This window comes from Ceratotherium simum, chromosome 6, assembly GCF_057802395.1.
Source record: "Ceratotherium simum simum isolate JZ-2026a chromosome 6, ASM5780239v1, whole genome shotgun sequence".
NCBI lineage: Eukaryota > Metazoa > Chordata > Mammalia > Perissodactyla > Rhinocerotidae > Ceratotherium > Ceratotherium simum.
The window spans coordinates 60,484,715-60,501,625 of NC_141905.1; the positions used below are offsets into that span (position 1 = coordinate 60,484,715).

General features: G+C 42.1%; 1 protein-coding gene across 7 annotated transcripts in view; it reads right to left on the reverse strand.

Moving 5' to 3' along the window:
* The window catches only part of DNMBP (dynamin binding protein), a 99,606-nt gene that overhangs the window by 2,190 nt on the left and 80,505 nt on the right, over positions 1 to 16,911 (reverse strand). For all 7 annotated transcript variants that reach the window (XM_087432429.1, XM_087432432.1, XM_087432430.1 and 4 more), the window contains 10 exons: positions 15,400 to 15,547; positions 14,786 to 14,803; positions 14,226 to 14,425; positions 12,806 to 12,936; positions 11,675 to 11,779; positions 8,080 to 8,208; positions 6,582 to 6,914; positions 5,985 to 6,164; positions 4,464 to 4,662; positions 1,595 to 2,142 (listed from right to left, as the gene is read on the reverse strand). In XM_087432429.1, coding sequence (XP_087288555.1) covers positions 1,595 to 2,142; positions 4,464 to 4,662; positions 5,985 to 6,164; positions 6,582 to 6,914; positions 8,080 to 8,208; positions 11,675 to 11,779; positions 12,806 to 12,936; positions 14,226 to 14,425; positions 14,786 to 14,803; positions 15,400 to 15,547 — 1,991 coding nt within the window. The remainder of the gene's footprint in view (positions 1 to 1,594; positions 2,143 to 4,463; positions 4,663 to 5,984; positions 6,165 to 6,581; positions 6,915 to 8,079; positions 8,209 to 11,674; positions 11,780 to 12,805; positions 12,937 to 14,225; positions 14,426 to 14,785; positions 14,804 to 15,399; positions 15,548 to 16,911) is intronic.

Sequence of the window (16,911 nt, forward strand, 5' to 3'; positions counted from 1 at the left end):
ACAGCAACGAGAAGTATGTGCAGCTATGACAGACATCTATCTACTGGGGCTTTGGGGGAAAAAAAGGAGGAGGATTGGCAATAGATGTTGGCTCAGAGCTGGTCTTCCTCAGCAAAAAGAGGAGGATTAGCACGGATGATAGCTCAGGGCTGATCTTCCTCACAGAACAACAAAAAAAAAATTAAAAAAAAATACACAGCTAACCTCAAGGCAAGAAAGGATGACCTCTAGGTGCTGATAACTAAGATATAATGCAAAGCGAGGGCGGTGCTCAGTGATCAGGAGGAGAAGCCGTGAGGCCCACGGAGCACGAGGATGAACACACCCCCGAGGGCTGGGGTGTTAGGACCTGGTCAGGGACAGGAGCTGATGAGGCGAGAACTGAGCTCCCTGTACAAAGTCAGAATCTGAGAAACGGCCATTTTCTCCCTAAGCATGTCTACAAAAATTGTCCACTGGTGGGTCCAGAATGTCTGGACTGGGGATGTCTGTCCTGGGCAGTGGTTAGTGACAGAATCACCAGAGAGAAACGGGTATGCACTATTCCCTGAGGAATGTGGTATGGAAAGTCTGGGCTGAGACACTAGTGTGAAAACTGGTCTTTTGGAATCCAGAGCTTGGCAGAGGCAAACACCTCCACAACCCAGGACATGACTGAATCTCCAACCAAGGCCACTCCCGCTGGAGATGAGCTCACAGATAAAGGTTATAAAACACACGGACACTCAACGGCTGCAGGTTGGCCAAGGCAACAAGCGGTGAGCCTGGCATTCCTCAGCTGTGCATCTGAAAGTGGCTTTAAAATACATAGGTTTAGGGCCAGCCCTGTGGCTTAGCGGTCAAATGCACGCGCTCCGCTATTGGCGGCCCAGGTTCGGATCCCGGGCGCGCACCGACGCACCACTTCTCAGGCCATGCTGAGGCGGCGTCCCACATACAGCAACTAGAAGGATGTGCAACTATGACACACAACTATCTACTGGGGCTTTGGGGGGCAAAAAAAAAAAAAAGGAGGAGGATTAGCAGTAGATGTTAGCTCAGAGCCGGTCTTCCTCAGCAAAAAGAGGAGGATTAGCATGGATGTTAGCTCAGGGCTGATCTTCCTCACACACACACACAAAAAAATACATAAGTTTAAAATGTTTAAGATACAAAGGCTATATTCAGATTCCCAAGACAAGAATAGGCCATTATGAAAAGAATAGGAAAAAAGGAAACAGAGCCAGAATTTTACTTCTAAAGTCTAAAAATAAAAATATAGATTTTGAATAAAAAACTAAATAATGGGTTAAACAGCAGACTTTACACAACTGAGGAATTCACGAATTGGAAGAGTGGAAAAAGTTTTCATTATAACACCTTGTAAACGCCCAATGACACAGCAGAAGGGGCCCAATGAAGAGTCAGCCATAGAAGGTGCCCAGAGGTGTTGAGTTGCTCACTCAGTGCGTTTCCATGTGTGCTTCATAAAATTTGTCTGTGAGCGCCTCTCCAGATTCCCCCACGAGGCCTCTGACTCGCCCACTCCTGGAGGAGCATTATCTGTACCCACGAGACACCTGCCACCTGTTCCTGGTCACCAGGGAGCACTTACCTGGTTGCCTTCTGCCTCACTGCTTTCTGGCTCTTCGTTTTTGTTCTCCAGAGCCTGGGCTGTTCTTGGACATCCTTTCACAAGGTCTTTACCCTGCCCATTTCGCCCTGGTGTGGAGTAACCAACCATTTCTGGATGCCTGGAGTTTCGGTAGCTCCTCGGGGTGGGGGCAGGCTGGTTAACGTCTCGGGCCCCATCTACAGAGTCCCAGGGCCTGGGCTGGGAGGTAAAGTCTGGGTCTGAAGGGCATCTGGAAGGACCGCTCTCTGAACTACCCAAGTTTAAGGAGGCACTGAGCGCTCCTTGGTCAAATTCCTTCAATGAAGATGCATCTTGAGGCTGTTTCTGGCAAGACCCCGAGGTAAAGGACACAGCCATGCTGCTGGGGTTGAAGGTCAAGGTGCTGCTGCTGTTTTGCCGTGGGAATCTGGGGGAGGAGCCGCCGTGCTCGGACTCGGTGGAGGAGTAGCTGCCCACGGAGACGTCAGAGTGGCTGCGCCGGGCATTGTAGGGCTTCAGGAAGGAGCTGTACACGAAGCCTTTGGTGACTGCGGGGGGGAAACACAGGCAGGAAGAGGAAGGGAAGGAGGAGGGAGGGAGGGAAGAGGGAATCCACAGAGAAGAAACTATGGTTTAAAAGCTAGGTCAATAGTGAGAGCAACACTAAGTAAAATGCCTAGTGACAAAACAGATTAAACATTCCATCTCCGAATACAATGTGGGGGGGTAGAGATGAAACACTGTAGTTACCTGCCAGTTCATTCTTGTCACAATCTCATAGCACATGAGTGATAAGGAGGCCTTAGTGGCGAATCCAGAGGACAGAAATAAAAATGACCACGTGTTGGAGAATGAGCATATGAAGAAAATTTAACAGGAAATCTAGATCATGGAAACAAAGGCTATGGGAAGACTTAACTAAGGATATGTTCAAATACACCACGTGTGGCAAAGAGAGATTTTAAAAACCATCCTCATCATGGCAGAGCCCCTCAGATATGCGTTCCTGTCCTCTTTCCCGTTCATAACACTTGCCTCTCTGCCTCTGGTTTAGGAATGTGGTGGAAATACCATGAGAATAGTCTCAAGTAGGAAGCTGCTTGTATTAGTTACAATACATACAATAACACATGTACATCACATGTTCACTTTAATGAACAGTCTAAACTGATGACTGAGAGGGCCCTCGGCTAAAACTTCGAAACATAAATAGGGATTGAGATCCCTAATCCACAGCAAAATTTTTTATAATATTAAGAAAGACGGGCCGGCCAGGTGGCACAAGTGGTTAAGTGCACGCACTCCGCTGTGGCGGCCCGGGGTTCGCCGCTTCAGATCCCAGGCGTGCACCAATGCACTGCTTGGCAAGCCATCCTGTGGTGGCGTCCTATATAAAGTGGAGGAAGATGGGCACGGATGTTAGCCCAGGGCCAGTATTCCTCAGCAAAAAAGAGGAGGATTGGAAGATGTTAGCACAGGGCTGATCTTCCTCACAAAAAAAATAAATAAATAAAGGAAGACATATCTGGGAGGGACCCAGAGAATGTCACCTCCTTGCGAGCAAGGGCCATCTCTGTCTTGACCTTCAACGTGCTTCCTGTACCTAAGAAAATGCTGGCCCACACTTGTTATATCTGCTAAATGATGGGAGGGATCCTCTGGGCAGGTGGCGAGGGGTAGAGGGTCTAACAGCTCATCCTAATACTGTGGGCTTCTTGTTACCACCTGACTCATCAGGATCGGTGGATAAAAACCCCAAGGATGAAAGAGCTATTGAAAAGCTTGGATCTCTACTAGGAGTTCATCTAGGAACCCATCACCCTGGGAGGCTCTACCCTTCGCCCTTCTTTTCCCACTTCCAATCTTTATTATATGGGTAAGCAGAAGTGGGGAGTGGAGAGAAACATCCAGAAAATACTTTTAAAGAAACTGAGAAATGTTAAAATTTTCAGTTCTGGGCAGTGTGAACATAGATGTTTATTACATAGACCCACCATCCTTATCTAAAACGCAGAGGGCCAAATGTGTTTTGGAATTCAGATTTTTTGTATTTTGGAAAGGTAATCAAGTACACATACCATATATTTCACAACACCCCAGCAGGGTCTGGGTCAACACCCCAGAGTCAAACCCATTAATGTGTGTGTAGCAAAATATATGACCATTCACACCCAAACTGGGAGGTGACGATTATAAATAGTCTTACATCACTTTGTTCAGGTTTTGCCACCAAATGAATTCCGATCAGGGCAAGTTTGGCAAATGAGTTTTGAAACAAAATCTGTGTTTTTCAGAGCTTTTCGAATGTTGGAATCCTTTTGGAAAAAGGATTATGGATCAGTATTATTCTTTCTACTTTTATTTAAATTCTGTACCCCTTCCTCTACCACCAGCAAAAAAACCCCAACTGTGACCGTTTTTAAAGTCATTCCCTAAATAGTCATAAGGTAAAACTGTTTGTTATGGGGGGGTGGGGGCACAACTCAAAAAACAAACAATAAAACCCCTCCTTACAGGACTCTCACAAAACACATTTAAAGAACCTGGAAGAGGGCAGCTTATTTTGTGGTTTACACAGAATAGGTGAAGAGGGCACAGGACTCATGAGGCAGTGTTTACTGAGTGTACAGCTGTAAAATATGGCAAGATCTTCAAAGTAAGCAATGGAATCTCCTCTGGAATTTGTAAAAACAAAAACAAAACCAAACACAGGTTTTGTATCAGTAATTACACTCTCTAGGGAGGGACAGAACTTTTAAGGTTATTTTTCCCTTTAATCAGAGACTCTCATATTTTTTTCTGGCCTAGACAGCATCCAGGTACTTGTTCCTCATTTAAGTTACAGTAATCTGCTGTCTAACGTTCTTACCTCCATTGTCAATGAGCCAGCGGTTCTGACTGCCCATGGGGTCTTTCTTTTTGATCACGCCCACCAGGTCGCCTTCCAGAAGTGAGACGTCCAAGTCTTGAGCAGCATTGAAGTTCCGTTCTGCCTGGAAGAGTTTTTCAGGGGGATACCTTGCCAGCAGGGAGGCGCGGAGTTCTTCTGACTGTAGCATATAGCTTGGCTGAAAGGCAACACAAGGGATACAGTCAACAAGAACCCTCCTTCGCCATTATCCCAGCAGCCATATTTAATCATGACACACAGTCAGAGCCTCAGAAATGGGGGCAACGACAGCCAGCCGCTGGCTACTCCCATCAGGTGTCTTTGTGTCTGAGTCAGTTCTTGTGGCTGGGTGAAAATCACGATCTCTTAGGTCATGTTTTGGTGCCTTTGTAACTATTAAGAAAATTTAACACGCACCTAGTTTTACATGTGTTATCCCATGACAAAAACATGTAATTCAAGTGCCACCTAAAGAATCAAAATATGTAAGTAATATTACTAGGTCTTCTTATATTGTGCTATATGAATCTAAACAATTGAGACTTTCCTTATCTTGACTTTCCCATCTATAAAAACAAATAATATTGATAAAAATAAGAAAAAGTAAAATAATAAATTTTATTCTCCCTTTTATGGTAATATAAATTAATGTCTATGGGATTATATGAGGAAAAATATTGTAAGCAAAGACAAGTCAGCAGCCTTTTAGATTATGACCCCATACAATCTGGTGTATCTTACCCTATTTTTCAAAATATGAGGAGCTGAGTTAAAAAAATATATAACTCCAAGTAAAAAAGCAGTCATTTATGAACTGTTTGGCAGTATATCAGATAGTTTGGCAGTATATCAGATAATTACCTTTTCTAATGCATGATCGAAAATAGGGAGGCCTGGCAGAATTAATATACCTTTAAATCAGTTCCCTTAATTAATTGATCAAAGTACTAATATTAAGCCTTTACTAACTCCTTTCAAAGATCCAAGAACACTTTTCAGAGGGCATTTGGAAGTACATATCAAGTGTGAGAAAACCAGAGGTGGTCACTATCAAGTACCAGTAGGCACACTGGTGATGCTTGGTGAATGAATGAATGAGCCTACGATACAGGAGAACTCAACAACCTTCATTCTCCATTTATTATAAAATATTTAAACTCTTATTAAATTGCTAATCTGTAGAGACAGACCTATGTCCATCAATATTAATAACAATGATGACGATAATGTTGATAGCTTACTTGAACAGTGCTTACTATGAGCCAGGCAATTTCTAAGTGCATTACGTATATTAACTCCTTTAAACCTCAAAATAACTCTATGATGTGGATATAACTATTACACGTTTTAGAGATGGGGAACCAAGGCACAGAGGTGAGTGGCTTGCTGAAGGCCACACAGTGAGAAGTGTTGAACCGGGATCTGAACCCAGGCCATCTAGCTCCAGAGTTTACAGTCTTAACCCCTAGGCTGTACGACCTGCTCTCGTTCTCTACTCACCAGGCCCAGAAGTGGCTTTCGGGCAGACTGGCGGTCCACGGTTTTCCTCTCAAACGGCCTTTTGGTGGCTGGAAGGGACTCGGGGAAGAAGGTGAAAACCTGGAGTTGCTGCAGGACCCTGCTGTGCTCTTCATGGAAGATGGCGATAAGGTTTCCCTCCTTGCCGGCAACTTTAAGTAACTGGAATCCACGGGAAGAGCAGAGATAGGGGAAAGAAGAGAACTCGGATGAAAGATCCCAGGGCCGACAAAGTCTCGTTAAAACCAACTGGAAGCTGAAGTTCAGCTGCAGCTCACTCTGTGAGCTACCAACACTGCAGCGTGACGCCAGGGACAACACTCCCTGCGGCACGGCCAACAGGCCGAGGGGCTAGCCCTTCGGGGACTTGCTCAGGAGGGGGAGAGAGCCTAAGCTTAAAAGCTACAGGTTTCATCGCACCTCAAGGGATCAGGAATTCCAATTCCTGATGGGCTTGAACTAATGACATATTTAATCTCTCTAGTTTGAATAATTTCTCAACACCCCTACTGTGTGCTCCCAGAAAAATACCAGGAGAACGTGCGAGATGACTTCTCCACAGGGGACTAAGGGACTCACTGAAAGCAGCGGCTTTAACTGCTCCAGGGCCTGGCGCACGAAGTCACAGTGGGCCTCGGCATAGCCGTGGATGCAGTTGGTGAAGAGGCCCTGGGCCAACTGGTGGAACTTGGGCAGCTCATCCAGCAGCTGGGCGTTCAGGGCCTCGTAGTTGTTCCGGGCTGACTGCAGCTCCTCCAGGGTCTTCTTGTCCTTTAACTTCTCTGCCCGTTCTGTACAGTTATAGAAGTCCAGCAGCTTGTCAAAGCGCTTCTGTACCAGCTTGTGGGGCCCTGTAAACATGCTCAGTAACTGATTGAGGGGAGAGATGACAAGCCGCTCTGTCCTCTCCTTCTGTAGGGACGAGAAAGGCACGTTGCTCAGTTGGTCGGTTTCCCATATTTGTTTTTCTCAAAATACTCTCCCCACCAGGCTGATTGTGTTGTGTCCTGTACCCTCCGCTTTGCTCCTAGTGCACAAGCTAAACCCACGCAGAGCCAACAGCATGGTCCTTCTCCAACACCAGATGTCTGGACATATTCCCCAAAACCTAACTCCGAACTTTTCACCCAACAATTTGCACACACTAAAGAGTCTGCAAAATATGCTAATCCCACCTTAGCTCCATAGTTGAAAACAAGTGCTAAATTACACACATTAATATGTTTGCGTTATAACCCAGATGTGACAGTCTGTCTGGTATCACTTCTTATGTGTCTACATGTCTACATATAGCTTGAATTCAACTTAAGATATAGTTGTTACATAAATCTAGGGTAGCGAAACTTTCACACATCCATCATACCTCTCCTAATCATAACTACTTACTAATATCTGTTTTCACTTTTCAAAGGATTTTTCTCTTTAATTCCTTCTAGAGGGATAGACATTGAGGGTAAGGTATTGACACATAAAGAATATACATAGGTACTTGGTAAATTATTTTAATAAGATGCTACTATTAGAACACCTACAAGTTCCCCAAGGGTGCATGTTTTCTTCAGCCTCAAGCCATCCAGAGATCTCCAAAAACTATCAAACCCCACCTAGTTCTCCTTGGGAGCAAGCAATCCCATACATGTCTAATTAGAATTTCCCAAACAACTGGGCCCTTAGTGCTTTCTTTATAAGGTAGTTTGTACCATCTCAAAGATCTATTTATTAATCTCTTAGCTATTCCTAAATATTTCTTTGAAAGTTATCACTCCTATAGTTGTATTTTTTTGATCAGAGTGATCCCAGATTTAATTTCCCAGTTTTCCTCTGTCCTCTGAAACAAGGCTGATCACAAGCCATAAAAAATCCGTTTGAATACACACAGGCCCTTCCTGTTCTTTTGCCTAACTGAAGTCATGTTCTGAATATAAGACCCCGATACGAACCTAGTTAGAGGATGACTAGGACTCTGATGCACGGAGCACGTCTCTGTGGAATTCGCTTTTCCATGAGCTAGATGTTAGAGAGAAGGCTGGGAAGAGGGCCAACTCATGAAGAGTGGGTTGAAAAAAGGGTGACTTACGAAATTTGTGAAGAGCTGATCGCTGATGTAGCGATGCACCTTCTCGAACTGTTCCAGGTCTCGGTGTCCCTTCTCCATGCACACGTCCCACATGCTCATGGCAGCCACCACTTTCACACATGCCGATTCCTGGAGCCAGTTAGAAACAAACACAGTAAGATGAAAGAGAACTGCCTAGCCTTCATCATTCAGCCGAGGAAGCAGCCTGGAACAAAAGGTTCCATAATTAAAATTTTTCTCTCTAGTGTAATACTTTAGCTTTGAAACAAGCATGCTCTCATCAACTATGATTTATGGGCACAGAGAAAAGTCTAAGACTTTTAATTATAGGAAAACTGGTGAGGGTTTTTTATCACCCCTTTAGCATTTTCCTATGGGCCTTAATTCATCCAAAAGTACATGATCAAATTAGAGCCAAGACGATTCCTGCAGGATTATGGTAATGAACAACCACCTCTCCTTCTTCAAGTCTTGGCTCCTGCTGTCACCTTCTCTAAGACAACAGCCCACTGCCCTGTGAGTAATTACAACCCTGCAGCCTGACTCAGGCACTTCTGATGGCTCTGCTCTGCTTTTTCCTTTGTCATTGCAAAAAATACCTTCTGACAGACAATCTAATTTACTCACATTTACTGTCTCTGTCTCCCACTCCCACAATAAAATGTAAGCTCCATGAAGGCAGGGATTTTTGTCTGTTTTGTTCGCTGACTCACTTACCATTTTCTGAATAAAAAGTGAATGCGAAGTAAACTCCTCCTGACCGATTCTGACAGTTTTTAAATCCCAGGCTGGTTTTCTTTGGCTACATGGAACAATGCTGGGTTTTTGCCTTCTTTGGTTTAAGTTTAGGGAATGCCTATTATTTTGATATTAACCCAAATAAAATCTAAATGTACTAAAAACCCCATTCATATTATTTCAAGGGTAAACAAAATCTCTAAGCCAAAAGCACCAATCAGTGCCTCATACATCGGTTTGCAATTTTATTTTACGACATTTTTAGACCTGTCGTCTTTAAGCCCCATATCTGTACATAGAGATGATGCCAGTTGGAAGGATAAATTGGGGACTCTTTCTAACTCCTCCCAAGTGGGAGAACTAATGTGAAACATAATGTCCTATTATATCTTTTAAAGAAATGTTGTCAAGTCCCAAAATATCAGTCCACATGCCAAGGTAGATACCAAATTGCACAGTCAACGTCCCTCAGCTTATGTTCTTGCTGGCTCTCTATCAGTTGATCTACCTAATTTTATTATCTGGCAGGGCTTTTCTTTTTATGTCAGTGACAAAAACTGTTCAACGTTTTCTGTCTTAATTTCCACTGTTAGCACGAGAATGAAACTGATCTGCCTGTCAAAAGGCTGTCAATGTTACATATGTCCCACCTCAAAATGGTACCACCCACTGCTATGGAGACAAGCCTTTTAAGAGTTGGGGGCTCAGGTGTATACTTGCTACACATTTAGAAAACATGGGGAGAAAATAGCCAATAGCGAGGTATCAAAATTAGAGGAATTGTAGGGAAAGTCCTAAGAAAAGGGAACATCCTTGGTAGTTGTCTCAATATTGTTTTTGTTAAATCTCTCACTTTAAGCCAATGTGCTCCTGAAAAGTTTGATAAACCCTAATTTTTACCTAATTACATTTTTAAAACATGAAGGGAGAGAGTCTGCTATTTAAAAGAAATGTAGGGGGCATTTCAAATCAGTGGGGATTATTCAATAAATGATGATGACAATTGGACAACCAGCAGAAAAACAAAATAAAGTTGGATCCCTACCTGAAACGTTATCCACTAAATTCCAGCTAGGCCAAGAACTTTTTTTGTTTTTTTTTTTTATAATTTTATTTATTTATTTTTCCCCCAAAGCCCCAGTAGACAGTTGTATGTCACAGCTGCACATCCTTCTAGCTGCTGTATGTGGGATGCAGCCTCAGCATGGCTGAAGAAGCAGTGCGTCGGTGCGCGCCCGGGATCCGAACCCGGGCCGCCAGTGGTGGAGCGCGCGCACTTAACCGCTAAGCCACGGGGCCGGCCTTAGGCCAAGAACTTTAACATAAAAAAAAAAAAAAAAAAAGAAATGATAGAAGGACTGAAACATGGGAGATATTTATTATCTTGGAATAGAAAAGACCTTTAAAGTATGACACAGAACTAAGAAGCCATAAAAGAAAAGTTTAATTAGACAAAAACAAAACTTTTCTACATGGAGAAAATATTTTAAGCAAACTCAAAGTCAACAAATTAGGGCAGGCAGGGGGGGATATTTGTAAACCATCATCTGAGACAAAGGGTTATTTTATCTAATATTTCCAGAGGTATTACAAAGAAATAAGAAAAAAACCAATAAATCAATAAATAAGTGCCCCAAACATAGACAAACCACAGAAAAAGAAATGCAATGATTTAAACATATGAAAATATCCTCAACTTCATTCATAATATAAGAAATGCAAATTTAAACTATACTGAAAGAGCATTTTTTACCTATCTTGCAGACAAATATAAGACATCTTGATTTTGATAATTTGTTATCTTTGATAACACTGTGTGCTAGCAAGGGATGGGGAAACCGTTTCATATATTGCTGGTGAGAGTTTTCACTGGTACGAAATCTATGCAATATAACAACATCTATCAAAATTTACACTTTCATATGATTTGGCTCAGAAAATCTAGTACTCTGGCCTTCAGATATAATAATAACAAATGACTTTTTAAAAAGCAAAGGATCTCTTTTAAAGAAAATTATTTTTTGTTTCACAGCATGAGACTTACAAGTGTGAGGGACAAGGGCATATGGTATACTTATATAAACATTCTTCTCTTCACCCAATAGAGAAATTACGGATTTGGATAGAAAGGATTCCAGTCTTGGTTCTGACTTCATGAAGGAAACACTGCCTGAGGCAAGGAAGACCTGGGCCAGCCTGGTCTCAGCTCCTCCAGCTCTCCTGACCTACTCATGGTTCTTAGAGGCCTTGCCGATAGCAACTAAATCAGTTGGAAATGAACTATTATTAGAAAGCACCCCTCCATAGGAACCATTCTCTTCCTATTTGATCTTCAAAAGGATTTTGACAAAATGACCTGCGACAAGTGCTTCCTATATAAATAGATAGAGGAGACAGTAAAAAAGAGGGTGGTGGGGGAAAAAAGAGTAATGAAGATTGAAAGAGAGAGAGGCAAGAGCTAGGCCACTTTAAAATTAATATAACAGTGCTGATCTTCTAAATGTTGTTTAACTTTTAAATAACCTGTAGGAATCCTAATAAAAGTACGTCATACAGAGAGAACTACTTGGTGGTTACCAGGGGCAAGGGGGTTAGGGGTAGGCACAAGGGGTGAAGGGGGGCATTTATATGGCGACTGACAAATAATAATGTACAACTAAAATTTCACAATGTTATAAACTATTAAGACATCAATAAATAAAATTTTCCAACTGAAAAAAAAAAAAAAGTACATCATAGCATAATGGTCATTTGAGTCCCGATTATTCAACATTCATTAAACAATATGCTCAATGAACAAGAAAGTGGACAGAATTACCCTGTACGTGATTCTATCTAGAGTGATATCTTCACTCACCCGGATATGCTGGAGGTAGAGAGACAGGTCTCGGATAAAAGATTTGATCAATCTTTCTTGCATTCGGAAGTTTTTTTCTGTTTCTTCAAATGCTTCATCTTTTATCTGGTCAAAATAAACAAAGAAGCTGTTTATATAATTAACAAAATAAACAAGTGCTGTTATCAGACTTCAACGCTCCCTCAATTTATCTTATTGGCAAAAGTATCTTTCTTAAAAATATCTTTTGTTTAAATTTTAAACCTTTGACGTTTTCCTGAATCATACTGAACTGAATTTAAACAACTCTGCGTGGCTTTGAAAGATCTGCAAAATACATACAGGCCCTCCCACCTTCACACCTTACTTCCTCTGCTCCTGATGGAAATCCTGTGCTCTGGTCAGGCTGCTCCCTTCACCGTTCCTAGCGCCTGCTCGGTTGCTGACCCCGATGCCTTCACTTGTACTATAACCTTGCCTGGTATGCCCTCCCCTCTCCCTGCGCCCAATCTGACCCTTCCTTTAAGGTTCAGATTAAATCTCTGGTCAACACAAAGCTCACTCTCACTGAGCCCCTGTTTTCTTAAGTACTACAGCGTTCAGAGAAAAAATGTCAAAACTTAGCAACCGATTATTTTCTAGCTGGTATTTTCCACTAATTGTATCATGTATAGGTCATATAGTGGAATGAATTCTGGAGACTTCAGATCTACTCTCAGCGCTGTCAATAAACCATGTTCAAATCACTCAATTTCTTACAGTTTACATTTCTTTATTTGTGACATATGGTGTTGAACTATGGTAATCTCTTAAATCCCTTTTAGCTTAATAGGTCTACAATTTTAATTTTGTCTCCCCACATGGATTATTAGCTCCTTATGGGTGTCTAAAACCACAATGACTATCATATAGTGACGGATGTGGCCTCCTGATTTGCCTTGTACACACTGTAAGCAGCTCACCAAGGCACGGACGGAGGGTTGGGTGGGTAGATTCTCATAAATAGGAACTGCAGGGTCCTGTACCCACCAGCTAGCAGCAACCCCAGGGGAGGTACTAAGAGGGGAATCATGCCAATCACACTGTGCAGGCTGCCCCGTGGAGCCTGCAAGACTGCGGAGGACGTGCTGAACTTCCGCACAGGAACCTCACCTGTGGAGCAAAGCCAGTGAGGTGCTTCAGGTGACTGCTCACTCGGTTAGATTTCTTGATGATGGAGTGGATGTTCAGTTTGGAAATTTTCTCCCTGAGACTATCTTCATCACCCTTCCGGTACTTGAGGACTAGGGAGTGAGTCAACTGGTGAGTCAACAAAGCACTTTTCTGAGCATGGATAGACTACAAAATGAGCTACACAATGAGACTAACAACCCAAACTAGAGCTAGTGCTTGTTTCCAATGAGCTTGTAACAGTAGAGACAAAATATTAATCCAAATCACCACTTCTGGACAGACAGAATATCTGAAGAACAGCAGAGAGAGACTGCACAGATTGGGGAAGGTTACAGACAAGGAGGAAAGGCAGCAGAGGTGTAAGGAAAAGAGCCTCAGATTTGAAGTCAAGGAAACCTCTCAGTTCAACGCCTGGGTCTGCCACTTCATCAAAGTGTGGCCTTAAATAAGTTACTCAACTTCTCTGAGTCTCATTTTTCTCTCTAATAAAACGTAGAGAGTAACAGTACTTGCCTTATAAGACCATCTTAAATGGCCTCATATACAAATGAAATACATATATACCAATTGCGTTACATGGTGAAATGCTATACAGGAGTTATTTGATTAACCACTGTGTAACATTTTAGGCACAATCTGCATAAAAGTCTAGAGATAACAGTAGAAGGATAGCAAGGGGATGGTTAGGTGGCAGCAAAATGGCACACTTTATTGTTGTACGAGATGAAGATGACATTACATTAGGAGATATGAACCAAGACAAAGGGCTGGATGGCCAGGGAACGCTCACAGCCACAGTCAACATTACATTTCAACGTGGGTGCATGGTTGAAGTGAAGGCAGAGAAAACAATTTAAGATAAAGCGTGGAGAAGAGTGGAGAGGTGGGCAAAGAGGTTATACTATATTATAGATTCTTTGAGGAGATGAATAATAAATCAATTTAGCACAGTCACCATGCTATCTCCCTGAGTGTTCAAATTAGAGCCACGACAAGAGATCTGATGAAAGGGAGAAAAAATGGTTCAGTTCGTTCTACATTATAAAGAAAGAGAGGGTGGTGTGCCAACTGACTTAGTGTTGGGAGGGGAAGGAGGAGCTCAGACCAGAGGCAGGTTACTGGGTGTGGGCATCTAATCAGGCTTCACAACTCCTCTTACTGCTCTCAGCTTTATCTCAGATGCCTTATTCCCAGTATTCCATGGCTGTGCTTTTATTACTATTACTATTACTGCTTTTCTTTTTCATATCACATTCCCCCAGATTCTACTACCGTTTCTCCATCACAGCCCTATTACCTACCACCTGCTTTGTCCTGCTCTAGGGAAATAACTGGTTCTTTTGAGAAGGAGAGCAATCGCAAGGGCATACCTCCCTCTCAGCAAGTATGCATTTCTTACCCAGGTCCTTTCGACGTTTATACTCGTTAATGTTAACGTTGATTTCCTTGACTGCAAGGACTGCACTGGTTAAAGGCACTTTATCCGGGTGGGATTCGGGGGTGGAATTCAGCAACTCCATCAGCAGGAGTGGGTAACGCATTATTCTCTGCACTGGCTTGATGAGGAAGGAGCCCAGGTTAATATAATTTGTGCACCCCCTATAAGAGAGTGAAAAAAAGAGTGTTCAGTCACCTGTCAAGAATACAGGGCCCATACGGTGTACCTGTTATTCCTAAGTATGGCTCTGTTCTTTCACCCCACTTCCTAATTTCATTCATCCAACAAATACTTCCTGGGCATAGGAATAATACCAGGCACTGTTCTAGGGTGCTGGGGGTTTAGTAGTGAACTGTCCTGGGGGAAGGAGACAGGTGATAAACAAAAAATATACAAAATGCCATCTGGAGATAAGTGCTATGGAGAAAAATACAAGAAAGAAGGTCTACTGGTAGGTTTCTGTCTATAGAGGAGGAAAAATAGAAAAAAGAGTTTGTGCATCAAGGGGCAAGGGAACTTACCATTTGTTGTACAGGCTTCTACAGGGCAGTGGACATGAAAAGAAGAGACAGCTGATTAGAGATATGCTGATGCTGATTTTCACATTCTTCTCAGAACATATTAGCTCAACTAATGCCTATTAGTTGGGCAGACAAAAATCACATGGGATAAAATGGAAATTATGAATATCTATGGAGGTATATCTAGTCTATTAAAAAAATTAGGAAGCCCCTAACTTCACTTTGATCTACTTAGACATATATTAAATCATTATAACCCGCCTCCCTAAGACCAGGAGAATCTCACCCGATGGTCAAGAATAACTGTACTTGGTCTTCTCACCTATACTCATGTTTACTTGGACCAAACTGTCCTCCTGACCGCTTCTTACCTGAAAATGCTAACTCAATACTTTGTATCTATAGATAAAAGTACAAGCAGGAAGCCAATTAAGATTTTCAAGATATATAACAGGAAAAAGGCAAGTTACATAATAGGGTCTACAATAATATACCATTTATGTTTAAAATAAGATAAACAGATGTCATAAGAAGTCTAGACATATACATGGGAGTGACTTCTGAAAGGCAGAAGTAAAGAGCTACGATGCAGGCAAAGCGGTCAAAACTCCTACTTAAGATCTGCCAAGGAGTCTTGAAGATGCTTCTGGATCTTCTCATCCTTCTCATAGATTTCCAGCAGTGAAATGGCCTCATCATGATTCTGACAGTAAACTTTGTATGTTTCCTCAAGCTCATCCCGGTGATCAAGAAACACAGGTCCTTTGAAACATACGCAAACATAGTGTTTTTAGTAACCTTCTTCTCAGTATCCTAAATGTAAAGTATGTAACCAAAGTTTAATATCAGTTAAAGCCTATCACAAGAAATGATAAGACGACTATCCATCAAATTAATAAGAAATTTCCATGTAATAGCTTAAAATTGTACTTATTTAAAGCAAAATGTAAAAGAACCTTGTCATCAATGTATTTATTTTTCAGAAACCACACACACACACACACACACACACACTTGCACGCATGCGCGTCCCTGAAACAGCCTCCAGTCCCTTTTCACAGGCAGAGTAAGGCATTTGCAAGTACTTCCCATAGAGAACCTGTAAGGACCTCTCACTCTCTAAGCCCCAGGAAAATCTCCACAGGGATGAACTATAACAGCAGTTTCCAACCTTCATTTTGTGCATGAATTAAATAAATAGGACTATAAAAGAAATTTATTATATTAAAATAGCTATGATATAAAAACCCCCAAATTTGTGATCTAATAACATATGTACTTCTTTATAAAGTATTCAATAGCAAAATGTAGCAATAAATCTAATAATCACCATAATTTCAAAGTAGGATGAGCGACATATGAAACTGGTAACATTGGTTGCTTCTGGTTGAGTGTTATTGAAATTTCAAGATATTTGCAATAACCTAATGTGACACAAGCATGTGATTTCAGTTGGTGACAGCCACAGGAGCTGCTAATATTGTGTGGTTTCTTCCCTACATTCATATCTTAAATAAATGCTAAATTTCAGTTAGAAATTAGCGAAAATAAATTTCTATCCAAGTTCACAGACTCTGTGAAATCTACCCACAGACCCCCCGTTCTACAGCCAGTCAGGCAGAGGAATAGTTCCTCAACAAAATTCCACAGAACAATTTCATTTAGAGCCACTGCCTGAATGTGCCGATCCCTGACTTGTTAAAACTACTCTTCCTCATGCCCTTCTTTTTCTCTCAGTATACTTGGTCCTTCCTTCTTCAGCTTGTACTACTCCACAAAAAACCTCCTCTCATCCTTGTGCTCCTCTCAAAATACGGTCCTCCTTCTGCTTCCCCTGTAACTACTTCTACCAGCTGCTCTGGGCAGAAGCCCCTCCCTCATGGAACCCCATTCCTTTCTCCACAATGTCACCTCTGTTCCCTCTGTGTCGTGTCCTATGGAATTCTCTGTTCTTGTGCAAATCAGTTTCTATTTAAATTAAATGTATTTCCTTAATTATAGCTCCTTTCTGCAAGAGAAACTTGATTTTTGGTTTCTCTTACCATCTCGTCGAGTGCTAGACAGACAGCTATTCTGTACAGAGGTTAATGGCATGAACTTGGAGGACAGAAAGACCTGAACTCGAA